Consider the following 15,528-nt stretch of genomic DNA (forward strand, 5'->3'; position numbering starts at 1 on the left):
TATTATCAAAGTATTAGAGCTACTACGTTGACTTATCTACAGGTATCATCGGTCATGTGCGGAAGGAATGTGTCATGTGTGTATTTGTGTGTCATCACAAGACCGACGCCAGGCGTTTGTAAGCGACGTGCCTTCATTTTGCGGCGAATGTATCAAAAGCACAGCTTTGAAATGAGGATTAGAAGAAGAAAAAACAATCAGGTGATTAGAATGTCACCATTTATTCCCATGGCTTGTACCTCATTGGCTGAAAGGTCCTTGTTGCCGGGTAGTTTTAAAGACACTTTTCTGCACAGGTGTCAAAGGTGACACATGATTTTGTGAGGATCGGGTTAATCGATATGATGATGAGTCATGCTAAAGTTTTAATGAGCAAAAAAAATATTCCTCATCCTTTGAGCCTCATAAGGGCAAATATTCTGTTTTATTCTTGATTTGTTCATTTATTTACAATTTTTAATCAAAAGGGGGGAATTAAATAATAAAAAGGTGTGCACACACATTTTCACTTAAACAATAGAAACACTATTGAAAGATAAAGTTAAAAATTGTAGTTGATAAAAATGCTGCAGTTTGAATAAACAAGGGTGTGTAGACTTTTTTATTGTTATTTTTGTTGCTTTTCATCTCAAACGCTTGAGGACAACTTGGTGTCTTTTTTAATGAATTGTTTTCATGGAGGCCTCCGATTGGCTGAGCAGGTTCAGGCGTACTTCGGGTGGTTTTCTTTCTTCGGGTAATAGTTGACATTCCGACCAATCATAACAACATTCCTCCTTTAGCCTCTGGGGGGAGATGAGGAGGCCGATACGGGCGTGATTGACATCTCTTATCGAATTTCTGCCGTTTGAGGGGACAAAAAAAAACATGAATTTACTGTATGCGTGGTTCAAGACATTTTGTTCCCTTTTTTCGACCCAAATTCCACCGTTACAACCTCGACAAAATCTAACAGAAAGACTGATGTCCTGTCATATTTTGCTACCGAAGCGTCTTCTAATAACCATGTTTATCGTTTTTGAGACTTTTTTTGACAAATTTCCTACCACTGTTTTCCTATAGGGGAGGCCTCGGTGGACGAGTGGTTAGCGCGTTAGCCTCAAGGTTCTGAGATGGAGGGTTCAATCCCAGATTTGGATTTTCCTGTGTGGAGTTTGCATGGTCTCCCTGGGCTCGCGTGGCTTTCCTCCAGGTACTCCCACATCCCAAAAACATGCATGCTAAGCTATAAATATATGCTAAATTGTACCCGAGTTATGAGGGCCAGAGGTTGCCCATAGTTGGCTGGTATAGGCTCCAGAAAAAAACCTGGTTTCTATTTCTTCAATTTTCAAAGTTTCCATTTCTTATGGGTAGCAAAATATGACCTGTGTATGATTGACGGTCGGCATGGGCACGCCTCTAAAATCCTAGCACTGTCATTTTCTCTTTTTAAAGCCCTATTACATACACATAATTTTTTTATTCATCTAAATTTGTCAGGGTTTGAAAACAGTCTTTACTTTCGCCCCTTTCAACAATGAATTCATGTTTCCAGCCCTTTTTCCCAAATTGAAGCCTAAAATTCAACGTAAACGCAACTAAATAAACGTCCTACGTGCCTTACGTAAACACACTAACCAAAGTAACATATTGCCTTACCTGAGGCCGAATTAGCCTTTACCTGGGGCGAGGAGGCGTGGCTAAAACTGTCCCCGCCTGCTGGTTGGGGAAGGCGTGGGGGTTAAAAAGGCAGATGAATGAGACGCTGACGGCTCTATTTCTCTGGGCAAAGATGACGGAGGCCTCCACCAACATGCGGCTGAAGCTGCCCATCGTCTGCTTCATCCTGCAGATCATCCTCATCATCCTCTTCGGCGTGCTGGTCCAATACGACGACGAGGTGGACGCCAGGAAGTGGCACGAGCACCTGAGCAAGCACAACAGCTCGGACTATGACAACGACTTCTACTACCGCTATCCCAGTGAGTTTCCTTCTGAAAAGTTCTCTAATTGTCCACTTGGATCCTTTCCCAGTCTCGTCAAAGTCTATTTTCGTCACTCTTGGGATTGAAAATAGATGCGCCATTGTTAATTCGGCTATTGGTGGGGCCGTCCGGGTTCGAATCCATCACCTGATTGGATATCGGGGCCGATCACCTTACTTTTAGAAGATCGGAATTGAGTTATTAGAATGTAGGTCGTTGGATTTTTTTTAAAAGTATTAACTTGCACTGACAAATTTGGTTGGAAGGTTTATCGTCGTTAACGGCAATTAAATATGATCACCCAATTCCTGTCCAAATAAACATAACATCTATCCCTGTCAATGGCGAGCAACAAAAAAATCCAGGAACATAACAATTAAGGGCGTCCTCCATCCCATCGCAAGCCTAAACACATCATTTTCAGAAGAGCAGAAATGGGTGGAAAAAGATTGGGTTGTTAAAATTTATTTATTTATTTTGAGGCGGCCCGGTGGAGCGAGTGGTTAGCGCGTCGGCCTCACAGCTCTGGGGTCCTGGGTTCAAATCCAGGTCACGTCCACCTGTGTGGAGTTTGCATGTTCTCCCCGGGCCTGCATGGGTTTCCTCCGGGTACTCCGGTTTACTCCCACATTCCAAAAAGATGCATGCTAGGCAAACTGCGACTCCCAGTCTGAATGAATTGGACGTCTACCGCCGTCTATGGCAACGGCAGCCGATGAATTTGGGTCTAAGTCATGTGATGCGTGAGCGGCAAGTGACCCGCAGATGCCCCTGCCACTCCCTCGGATTCACGATGTTTGTCAAAGTGACGAGCGAGTGAGCGCTTGTCGTTTTTCTGACTTTCCTGCGGGCGAGAATGACGAGAATGCCGACAGACAAATCATTTATTGATCTAGATCACGTGTCAAAGTGGTGGCCCGGGGGGGAAATCTGGCCTGCCGCATCATTTTTTGTGGCCCGGGAAAGTAAATCATGAGTGCCGCCTTTCTGTTTTAGGATCAAATTATAATGAAGAGTATAGATGTATATTATATTTCCTGATTTTCCCCCTTTTAAATCAATAATTGTCATTTTTTAATCATTTTTTTCTGTGTTTTTTTGTTCAGAAATCATTTTGTAAAATCTAAAAATATATTTAAAAAAAAGCTAAAATAAACATTGTTTTAGATCTATAAAAACATTAATATTCAGGGCTTTTAATCCAGTTCTTTTAATCCATTTATTAAAAAAAGTCTAAATATTATATCTAAAATGGTCCGGCCCACGTGAAATCAAGTTGACGTTAAAGCGGCCCCTGAACCAACCCGAGTCTGACACCCCTGTCCTACAGTCTTCCCTCGATTATCGCTACTTCACTTATTGCAAATTCCCTTTTTTTCCTACTATTATTTATTAAAAATATATTTTTTTGTTCATAAAAATGTGAAAAGCCACACTGAAACTTGTAAGCGAAAGCCACCCTTGTTACTAGGACTCAGCACCCCCCAAAAAAATTCTAACAGCCCTTTGACCCTACTTTATGATTTTTCAATTATCGTGGCCATGTCTGGTCTACATTAACCGCGATATTCGAGGGATTACTGTACTTGGCACTTCTCAGACTGTGATTAATTTTCAGGAATCTTTGCAGACCACCACTGTCTTGCTTTCTCATTTCTTTGTCTTATTTTCCTCTTTTTCAGTCTCTCACTCCATGGTATTATGACTGGTAGCGTGCAATTTACGACTTTGTGTCCTACGCTTGCAGATTAGATAACGCGATGGTGACACAGCAGGCGCGATTTGCTCGGAGGCGGCGCTTTTTTTGGTCAGTTACGGCGCGATTGTATCGCCGCAGATAAGACGGCGCCCTCGCCGTCACGCGAAAACAAAGGGCCTGTTGTTGTTCAGCATTTTCTCGATTTCTGTGCGAGTAAGCATGCGGGTCAAGATGGTCAACTGTCACTTTTTACCGTGGCTTTGGTCCTGCTTTTATGAAGTGTTTTTGATCCATGTCTATTGTTTTATTTGCACCACGAGGCCCACAGGGGGTCGCTAGCACCACTTACCATTGTGTCCTTGCCAATTAAGGTCACTATTGGCCAGTGGCCATTGTAGTGAGAGGATACAGTAATCCCTCGATTATCGCGATTAATGTAGACCACATGTGTCAAAGTGGTGGCCCGGGGGCCAAATCTGGCCCGCCGCATCATGTTGTGTGGCCCGGGAAAGTAAATCATGAGTGCCGACTTTCTGTTTTAGGATCAAATTAAAATGAAGAGTATAGATGTATATTACATTTCCTGATTTCCCCCTTTTTAAATCAATAATTGTAATTTTTTAATCTATTTTTTTCTGTGTTTTTAGTTCAAAAATCATTTTGTAAAATCTACAAATATATTTTAAAAAACTAAAATAAACATTGTTTTAGATCTATAAAAAACTGAATATTCAGGGCTTTAATCCAGTTCTTTTAATCCATTTATTTGAGAAAATCTAAATATTATATTTAAAATGGTTTGGCCCACATGAAATCGAGTTGACGTTAACGCGGCCCGCGAACCAATTCGAGTCTGACACCCCTGATGTAGACCAAACATGGCCGCGATAAATGAAAAAACGCAAGGTAGGGTCGCCCATATTTAAAAAATAATAATAAAAAAGTGACTTCAGTGCTGAGTTGTAGTAGCAAGTGGAGAACAGGGGAGTGGCTAACGACTGCGAGTTTCAGCGTGGATTTTCACATTTTTATGAACTTACAAAAAATGTAATTAAAAAAAATCTGCGATGTAGTGAAGCCGCGATATTCGAGGGATTACTGTATATGTTTTCTGTTTTTTCAATTATTTAGTTTTTTAAATCTATATTAAAAATCATATTAAATTAGCAAAAAATATTATGTATTGTATTGGTTGTTTGTGGAATTATTATTCTTGTTTACACAATGAGATATTTTTTTTATTATTCTTTTGAATTTTTTAAAAATGATTTTATCAGTGGGCAAAGCATTGAGCCCTGCGGAACGCCTCTTTGTCTCCAGGCTTCCAGGACGTCCACGTGATGATCTTCATCGGTTTCGGCTTCCTGATGACTTTCCTGCAGCGCTACGGCTTCAGCAGCGTGGGCTTCAACTTCCTGATCGCCGCCTTTGCGCTACAGTGGGCCACGCTCATGCAAGGATTTTTCCACGGCATGCACGGAGGCAAAATACACATTGGAGTCGAGAGGTGAGCCCAAAACCAAACTTGCCTCTTGCAAATATTTCTATTCATTTATACATTGCTTGTATTTATTTGTGCATATATATCTTTTTAAATATTGTTTTCTTCTATCATTTTATTCAATTTATGTTGTTTTTTTATTTCAAGTCATTTTCTTTTCATGTTATTTTTCCCATGGCACGTTTTATTGATTTATAATTGCATTTAGTGTCAAATTTTTCCGCATTACAGCATGATCAATGCCGACTTCTGCACCGGCTCCGTCTTGATCTCCTTCGGGGCGGTCCTGGGCAAAACCAGTCCCATCCAACTCCTGGTGATGGCGCTATTCGAAGTCACGCTGTTCGCCGTCAACGAATTCATCCTTCTCTCCGCTTTGGGGGTGAGTTTGTCCGTTTGGTGGCCGCGAGAAGACGCTTTCAAAAGCGCCGTTTCTCTTTCCAGGCCAAGGACGCGGGCGGATCCATGACCATCCACACCTTCGGGGCCTACTTTGGCCTCATCGTGGCCCGGGTCCTCTACCGACCCAACCTGGATAAGAGCAAACACCGCAACAGCTCGGTCTACCACTCGGACCTCTTCGCCATGATCGGTAAAAAAAAGGCCTTTTTAACATGGTCCGATTGATTGTGACGACGCAACGATCCGACGCCGGTTCCCGCAGGCACCATCTACCTGTGGATGTTCTGGCCCAGCTTCAACTCGGCCGTCACGGCGCACGGCGACGACCAGCACCGCACGGCCTTGAACACCTACTACTCGCTAGCCGCCTGCACGCTATCCACCTACGGCATGTCGGCCCTCACCGCTCACGACGGGAAGCTGGACATGGTGAGGCGGCGCGGCGCCCATAGGAAATGCCGGGTTGCGCCAGACCGGTTTCCGTTTCGACTTCATCTCGCTGCTTTCGGGGAAGTCTCGAGGACGAGTGCCCAGCCTCAAATTTGCTTCTCTTTTTGGGCGTGAACTCATCATTAGATCAGATTTTTTTGTGGGTGGGGCCAAGGCATCTGAGAAAGAAAAACTCGTTACGATCTCACGGCATCATTATTTCAGATTCAGTTTTATGGATGGCCGAGTTAACGTCACCATTGTGTGAACTTTTGGGTTCCTCGCCGATAATAACGACGACATTTGCGTCCGCAGGTGCACATCCAAAACGCGGCGTTGGCGGGCGGCGTGGCGGCCGGGACGGCGGGCGAAATGATGCTGACGCCCTACGGCTCCATGATCGTGGGCTTCCTGGCCGGGATCGTCTCCGTCCTGGGCTTCAAGTTCCTTTCGGTAACGGAACGCCCGCGCCGTCCCTCCGTGGCGTGTTACTTACTCCACGTGGCGCTTGTGTTCAGCCCATCCTGGAGGAGAAGCTGAAGATCCAAGACACGTGCGGCGTCCACAACCTCCACGGGATGCCCGGCGTCCTGGGCGCCATCGTGGGGGCCGTCACCGCCGCCCTGGCGTCCTCCGACGTCTACGGAGACGGGTGAGGCGACGGGCGAGCCGATTCGAGGCGGCGAGGGCGGAGTTGAGGAATTGAAATTGTCTCGCGCTTGCCTCACCCAGCATGGCCGACGTCTTCCCGGACGTGGCCAGCGGCGACGTGGAAGCGTCCTTCCAGGGCATCCGGCAAGCCATTTCCTTGGCCGTCACCCTCGGAATGGCCATCCTCGGGGGGCTCATCGTCGGTACGTATGTTTTCCCATTTAAACTCACGTTTCCGTTCCGATTTTTACAACGGAGCACACGATTGGGTGAAAAGTGGATCCTTTCTTTTCATGTATGATGATGTCATCGTAACAAGGGTGAAAATATCCATTGCAGGCTTCATCATGAAGTTGCCCGTCTTTGGAGCTCCTCCCGACACCCTCTGCTATGAGGACAGCATCTTCTGGGAGGTCAGTGCAGGATATACTTACCTCACTAATTAACTAGCTAACTAACTAGTAGTGGGAATTTGGCTGACAAAAGTGGGGACAAAAATGACCCCCCCCCCCCTCAAATTGACCGTTACTTTTATTGCCACAAGATAGCAGCATTTGATTAAACAGACGCTTGTCAGAGGCATCCATAGGTGGCCAGCAGATGGCGACATTGTACTGCTTTGGTATGCGAGGTATCACGTTTAGAAGATGATATGACGTCATATTTTAAGTCATTTGGTTTTCGAGTGGGTCTTTTTTTTCTTTTTGTGCTCCAATTCGCCCTTGTCATTTTCTAATTTATTAAGATATGAAGTTTTAATAATATGGGTTTTTTTTACACGATCTTTTCATATTTTAGAAATTAATTTAGTGATTACATTAATTCTACTCAACAATTCAAGCTTCTTTACTATTACTCAATATGCTGTAACATATTACTCATCATTTACTGGAATTCTATGATGCATTGTTTTTACAATAAATGAATTAATCCAGTAAAAACAACAATAATACAATAATTGAATTAACATCATGATACTTAATATAACAATACATACACGTATAGTGTAATTAAAAAAAAACGTATTTTTTGTGCATTTTATTCATTTTGATTTATTTTTATAGGTTCCTGGGGCCGAGGAGGGGCACGAGGATCAGCTGACCACTGTCGTTTCCGCGGAAACCGAGAAGCTCAATGGTTAAACACGCACACGCACACGCACACGCACACGCACACGCACACGCACACGCACACGCACACATACACGCACACACATGTAAAAATATGCACAGTCATGCTTGCGGCCCTCCGCGTGTCAAAAGGACATTTCTTCTCCAAAAGGACAAGACGAACCCGAGCATTATTAGTCTTCCACCAGTAGGTGACAGTGTGCTGCACGTCTGCGTGGGAAGCGATGGACGCCTGCACAATTTCCATACCAAAGAACAAGTAACTTTCTTTAAAACGGCAAATTTTCTTTCCAATTTTTGTACTATTCCTGTCAGTTTGTTTTTTTAATGCTTTTTTTCTTTTTCTTCTTAAACTTGTACAACTATTTTGGATTGGCCCTTAACGTTTTCTTTTCTTTGTCCCGTTTGTTTTCTAGATTGTGGCTTTTAACCACAATTTTGTATTATTTTTGTCCAAATAAACTTGGAGTTGAGGCCATTTTATTCAATTCCCTTCCCTTCCAAGTGTTCTCCATTGGATTTAAATCAGGGGAACATGCAGGGTGGTCAGAAGGATTGACAATTTAGTGTTCAACCATTTGGGGAGAATATTCAAACTCCACACAGTGAGGACCCACCCGGGAACAAATCCACGACCCCAGAACCGTGAGGCCGACGCGCTAACCACTGGGCCGCCTGGCGAGGAGTTGAGTCAAATGAAACGAAAACCAAGTGATCGGGCCCGATTTCCCATCTGGGACATCTCTAACTTTTTTTCCCCATTTGCTCATTTCCGAGTGGCTTTTTCCAGCGCCCTCTCCGATTGTTCCCGGAACAAAAGCAGCTCATCGGCGGAGGATCCCCGTGTCCAGGCGCCGTAGCGGGAGGAGGGGCCGCTCCACTAAACGCAGGAAGTTGTTCAGATGGAGAGCTTTTCTGCCACTTGACTCAAGGCAATTTGCCTGCAGCGTGCTGCCGCACTCCAAAGTCCTTCACTCGCGTGCAAAACAAAAAAAAAAAACACAAAAAAGACGAGTCATGTGAAAGGGGTTTTGACAAAAGTGCCCACTTCTGACTTTAATCTCAGAATTTGGATTTTAAAGTCAGCATTGTGACTTGGGATTTTGAAAATAACGTGAGAATCCAGACTTCTGAAAATAGTCACAATCACAATTCCGACCAGAACATCAGAATTTTGACATAGAATTCTGAAACTTTTCTGACCAAAGAGTCTATTAAGTGTGAATGACCCTCAGCTCGGAAGACATACCACGGACCCCCCAAAAAAAAAAACAATTGAGGACCACACCAGATCTGACGACGTTGCCTGGGCGTGTGAATGACCGATCGCGTTCAAGCGCGGCCCCTCATCCGTCGCGCTAACGAGGACTCCCGGCGGAGTCGTTAGTCCTGGAAAAACCAACAAAGGCCGCCATTACATAGCGCTTATGAAAGACCCCGGGGGCGCCGGACACCGCCAACACAAAGGAGCGATGACCCCCTCCTGGGGGGAGCCGCCATTCACTCCTCAACCTCCCCGAGCCAGGGGCCAGATTTCCTCTGGCGGGCAAGCGTGCGCCGTCGGGGGGCACGCGAGGTGCCCAAAGGGACGGAGGTCGGAAGAGGTGACCGCTGGAGGGGGCTGCTGCTTTTGGGTCGGCTGCCCTGGACGCTCATAGACGTCCATTCTGTTGAAACTGGCAAGTTTAAAATCAATGAAAAATGTGGCCTCTAAAAAAGTCATCCAATTTTCATTTGATTTTATGCTAAATTGTTCAACTCCATGTTAATATCCAAAGATTTATCCAAACTAGACATAAATAGAACCCTCCCATTTTGTCTGGCTTGGACATCTAGTGATAAATTCTTTCAATTTAACTAGCATGGGAGCCATCTTGGGCAACATTCCCTCTAATTTGCACACTGGTCGCACACTCTCACACACAAGAAAACATATCCAGCGCAGGAAATCCAAGATGGTGGTGCGCACGGGTGCAGCGGCGGCTCTTTGCTCTCCAGTTTGATTTGATTTGAATGCACCGCAAATCTATCCCTTTGCTTTCATTGAGTGACAGGTGTCCAGCCAATCATTGGGTACAATGCAATCACGCTACGCACCCAATCACGGTGCTGCCTGCACAATGAGGCTAAAGCTAACGCAGCTGAAGTGAATGTGATACAACGACTTCCCAAACTAGAGTAAAAATGAACTGTGCATCTTTTAAGTTGGAATGGCTCTTGGTGTATGTGGGCATAGGACGAACAAGACGTCCAACTTGAGGACAGCTTTTGTTTTCAGAGTGAGAAAGGTCTGTTTTTGCAAAAAACATGCAGCGAAAGTATAGTAGTTGTGAGCGAGTTTTTGGATGTAAAAATATGGACTAAATAGAAGCTCACTGGACGACCAGTCGTTTGAATGAAAACGAGACGTGGGAAGGACAGACCTGGAAAATAAGGTAAGTCCGATTTGTGCATTTATTAAGATGTTTTATGTATAGGTATTAATAATGAACTGTTATTATGACTAGATCATTTATGGGCAGTAGAAATACACCAGGTGTGGTACTGGTGTGTGGCCATAGCGAGCACTTTTGATGTTGCTCACACTGGTCCTCAGTGTGCTCAGATACATACCTGTCAACCTCTGCCGATAACTGCCCTTATAAATGATTATGATTCCCCTTACAAACCCCCCAAAAACCTTACAAACACCGTACGACTCGTACGAGTCGTACGGTGTTTGTAAGGTTTTTGGGGGGTTTGTAAGGGGAATCATAATCATTTATAAGGGCAGTTATCGGCAGAGGTTGACAGGTATAGATGTAGCGTACCAGCCAAAAGATGGTCAAGTCTTGACTGATGGTTTTCAGTTTGTTTAATTATATTCTGTCTGTTTATTTAAAAAAAAAAAACGTGATAAATTGTGTGGCTTTTGCGGTTGCTAGATGTATATAAGACTGACAAAACTCCTTCGCGGTTCACACGTCAGCTGTTTCTTTTAAGTTTGTGACCTTCACAATAAAAGTCATGCTTGGAATATGGACATGTACATATATACATTTACAGAATTCTTATTAATGACATCAAAACACTGTTTAAGAGAGTAACAAAAATAAATCTTGAATTCGGTCCTTTACACCAGACATATGAAACATTAGAGCAGGGGTGTCAGACTCGGTTCGCGGGCCGCGTTAACGTCAACTCGATTTGATGTGGGCCGGACCATTTTAGATATAATATTTAGATTTTTTTTTAAATAAATGGATTAAAAGAACTGGATTAAAAGCCCTGAATATTCCGTTTTTTTATAGATCTAAAACAATGTTTATTTGAGCTTTTTTTAAATATATTTTTAGATTTTGCAAAATGATTTTTGAACTAAAAACACAGAAAAAATGGATTAAAAATGACAATTATTGATTTAAAAGGGGGAAAATCAGGAAATGTAATATACATCTATACTCTTCATTTTAATTTGATCCTAAAACAGAAAGACGGCACTCATGATTTATTTTCCCGGGCCACACAAAATGATTTGGCCCCCGGGCCGCCACTTTGACACATGTGCATTAGAGGGAAGGTTGATCTTGGGCAAGACCAGTATAGTTGGAATCTAGATCTGGAAAAGTACACATTGCGCAATATCGGCAGGTTATTTCTCAGTTGTCCCCAATAGCGAAAACGTTGTTTCCGTTGCGTATCGATACCCATTCTTCTTCTAGAGGTGACATCCACTAGCGATGGGAATTGGGGGGCGGGGGTCTCCCCACAACCCCACCTAACCTCTCCTATTGGCTCCCCGGCACAAACCGTCCATTGTGGCCCCTGCCAGAAAACTCTCCGCCGGGCGCCAATTTGCATAGAAGCGACAAACGGACGCACACACACAGATGCACACATAGAGCGAACGTTCGTGTACGGTGACGAGGTTCCCTTTTGAGCGTAATTAAAAGAGGAGGCGCCTTGACCCCCCCCCCCCCCCGAAAAAGGGAAATCAAAAGCCTTTTGTCTTACGGCGCGGCAGGAGGAGGCGGGGCCCCGCATATTAATTAGGAAGCCGCCGAGCGAAAGCTGATCGGGCGTGCCGAGCAGATGACAAACGCCAGAGTTTCCGGGCCCTGGCGGTCGGCCATTAGGGGCCGGGGGGCCATGGGTGCCGTAGGGGGGGCGGGGGTGGAGATCACCTCTAGGGGGCTGTCTTGAGTCATTGTCGGGCATCGAAGGAGGGCAGAGGTTGGCACTTGAAACTTTCATCCATTCATTTTGTCAACCCTTTATCCTCACAAGGGTCACAGGGGGTGCTGGAGCCCATCCCAGACAACTACAGGCACCAGGCGGAGGGCACAAGGAGACAAACAACTAATCGCGCACAGCTACGGACAATTCAGTGTCCAGTTAGCCTAGCAAGCATGCTTTTGGGCTGTGGGAGTACCTGGAGAAAACCCACGCAAGTCCAGCTGGGGAGAACATGCCAGCTCTCCCAGCTCAAATGCATCAGACGTCTACTCGTCATCAACTCGACAAACAATTAGAATTTTCATTGGCCCGCTCAGCTCCTCCCATTCAAATGTGTTGCACGTGACCAAATGATTGGACGTTTATCGCCGTTCGTCCCGAATTCCAGAAAAACAAAAGTAACCAAGCGAGTAACGCTTTGGAGTTTTTCCCCTGAATGCCCACAAAAGCCACACACTCACAAATGCAAAACGAACCCCATCGCCCTGACAACAAAAACCGTTAGCCAAGATTTAGCACGTCCGCGTCTTGAAAGTACATCTGCCGGACCTTCTAAATCAGCACAAAGTGCGCCACGTCCTCTTCTTTGTTTGTTTGTTTTCTCTTTCTTTTGTGCCTTTGGCCGTCGTTTCCTTCTTTTTCACGGGTTTGCTTCATTTGCTTAATTTCTTCTTTAAAGTAAAGCAAAACCAAAGAAATGGCTGGCACCTCTTCAAAGAGTTCAAAGTTCCTCTGCAATCAGTGTTTTCAAAATTTTAAGCACAATTTCTTTTTATAATGATTTTTTTAAATCATTAAATACCTAAAAATGACCTACGACCACCCGGCTCTTTCCGCTGGCCAAGTTGGAATCTACAGGCCGCAATCAATTTATGTAATTTGTCAGTCTTTGGTAAAATAAATGTTTATCCAAAGGCACACGAAAAGCATTGTGGAGACACGGCTTCCTCTTAGCCAATGGGGGGTCAGCGGCAGGTTGGACAGCCAATGGTAAAGCAACTCTACGACAACGCAGTCTTAACGGAACAAACAAATTTAAATGAATTTGGATTAATATATACAGACGCACTCAAACATACGTTTAACGTAACTTTACACAAAACTGAATTCTATTTTTTGTAAAAAAAAATTTTACCTTCGTTCTGGCCGGGTTAGTTGTTTGCCACGCCTCCACCGTCACATTCGCTATCGATGGGCTGTTTGCTGTTGTATTCTCTTCAAAATATTCCGAAAATGATGCACACAAATGTCCTCACAATAGGATAACACACGACCACTTGCCAACGAGAAGTAGTCTTGAATTAGCGATCGCTCCGCCAACGGGAGCTAACATGCTAAGGGGGGGAGGGGGCTGGGGGGGGGACAGGAAATGCAACAGCCTACCCACGTATTGATTGTGGGTAATGAAGTTTTATTGTGAGAAAGGGTGCCATTGGCTACCGGTGTTGTGTGCACGAGTATACTTCATTACCCAGAAAGCCCTCTTTTTGCCCGCGCATGCGCGTTGTGCGTTTCCTGGTCGATGCGTAGGAAAAATGAGTGAATAAATCGTTCAGTGCTCGTAGATATAGGTTATACACGAAAGAGATGCGGCAAAAACCACCTGGCTTGGTCGCATCTCGAATTTTTGATCGTATCGCGGGCGAATTATTCGATCGAAATTTTCATCGTACCTCGAGCATGTTGTAGGTCGAGCTGATCGTAGGTCGAGGTACCACTGTATTTTGTATGTAGAGACGTTGGTAAACATAAGCAACCCGTGTATTCATTTCATTTTCTCCATTTTGGTCCTCTGTGGAAAAACGGCCACAACCTGTAACATTGAATGAAAAGCCCCCCGCCGCCACCGGACGCCCCACCCCACCCCTCATGCCCTTTCGGCCCCGCCACCCCGTCCCTCCAGCCTCCCCCGTTCTTGCCGCTTTGGATCTCCGCTCTTGGCACTCGCTCCCCAAACTGTGTGTGAGCAAACGGGGTGCCCACAAAGGGGGCTTTCTTTGCCCCCTCAATGGCCTCCATTAACAGCCCCGTGGGGGGGCGAGGGGGTTCTCAGGAAGCTGGCACAAGGGGCGGTCGTGCCAGTCCATTTAGAGAGGAGCGCACGTGCAATTGGGAACAAAAAAGGCACGTTACACTTGTCTCTTTTCCTTTCACGTCACGTTCACAAATGGAAATTGGGAAGTTTCCTCTCCCCGGTCCGGCGGATTAGACGACCACGGCCGTCAATGGCGCCAGTCGCGCTTCTGTCGGGAATATATGCTCAATGGCGGTATTCTAATGAATGAGTTCAGTTTGGGCTGGGGGGGGGTCAAAGGTCACTGATAGGTTTATTAATAGGTATACTTTAATAAAATATAAACAATACAAGGTGGACATCGGGCACATCTCTGGCGTTTAACTTGCAAGTGAGAATGGTCCTGGCTCGTCCTCGCCACCGGGACATTCTGAAGAACGGCATCCTCCTCTGTCCATTTAGTCGCGCATAATCAAAACACTTTAAGGTTATCTGATTCAAACAATTGCATAAGCTAACCGAATAACACCATTAAGGTCAAAAAACAACTGCCACAACAATTGCATATCAGGTCGGAAACCAAAAACACCTGCGTAAGAATTTGCACAAGTAAGCATAATAATTTTCATACAAGGTGAACTGAGCGGCAGTATTTTGAAACATTATGCGAGTATTTTCGGAAGTTGATTCGTTTATCGCCATCTGCCGGAATCCAAGTCAAAGCAATTTAAGAGTCCTTCACAGATCTTCATTGCAAACTCAGATCAACAGTCCTCGGCCCGGAACTTGGTGATCTGTCAGGTCAATACGTAGTCCTAAAAACAATTAAATGTCCTCGGAGCCAGCTGCCATGTAGAGTGACCTCGAGCTTGCTCGGTCCCAAATTGAAATAAAGCTCATATACATACTAATGATTAATACACATATATAATAACATCCCTGAATAACCCCAAGTGTCACAGAGGTTTGTGTGTGTCGAGATAACTCAAGACCAAAGAAAGGGATTATTATCAAATTTGTCGATTCACGAGTCGCCTCGTTGGCCAATGAAACGTTAAGTAGGACGTGATTGGCCACAAAAATGAGTTTGCCGCCCTCGGATTGTACGTCGTGCGCGAGTGGGCGGTTCACGAGGAAGGAGATGAAGTTCATGTATGTTCACGCATTGGCTTCACATACGTGTGTGCGATTGTGCGGCGGTCGGATTAAAAGGAGGCTAATCCAATCCCCTCCTCCTCTTCTTCTTTTTCTTGGGCGCAGCTGCCAGCTTCCACTTTATTCATGTTGGAGGTGGCAGCTGTTTGTTTACACGTTCCCACGACGGCCGCCAATCCAGCATCTTCGCTCCGTCGGCTCCCATTAGGTCCTGATGGGATGTCAAAGGTGCGGCCCGTGGGCCGGAAGTGGACCGTGGGGGTTGTTCTGCTTGACGGACAAAAAACACTAAAAAGTATTGGTATTTTTCGTTTAAAAAAAAAAAGTTCTCTATTGCTAATGTTTGGGGAAAAAACTATTAATTT

General features: G+C 44.9%; 1 protein-coding gene across 1 annotated transcript; it reads left to right on the plus strand.

Annotated features, from left to right (window-relative positions):
- Positions 1-1,740: 1,740 nt before the first annotated feature.
- rhbg (Rh family B glycoprotein) lies at positions 1,741-8,257 on the plus strand. Its single transcript, XM_077598971.1, has 11 exons — positions 1,741-1,964; positions 4,987-5,173; positions 5,399-5,549; positions 5,612-5,759; positions 5,832-5,998; positions 6,314-6,451; positions 6,517-6,650; positions 6,731-6,852; positions 6,989-7,062; positions 7,714-7,786; positions 7,931-8,257. The coding sequence occupies exons 1-11, from the start codon at positions 1,775-1,777 to the stop codon at positions 7,954-7,956; spliced, it is 1,410 nt and encodes a 469-aa protein (XP_077455097.1). The 5' UTR covers positions 1,741-1,774; the 3' UTR covers positions 7,957-8,257.
- The last annotated feature ends 7,271 nt before the right edge of the window (positions 8,258-15,528 follow it).

The sequence above is a fragment of the Stigmatopora argus genome, chromosome 4 (genome assembly GCF_051989625.1).
Source record: "Stigmatopora argus isolate UIUO_Sarg chromosome 4, RoL_Sarg_1.0, whole genome shotgun sequence".
Classification (NCBI taxonomy): domain Eukaryota; kingdom Metazoa; phylum Chordata; class Actinopteri; order Syngnathiformes; family Syngnathidae; genus Stigmatopora; species Stigmatopora argus.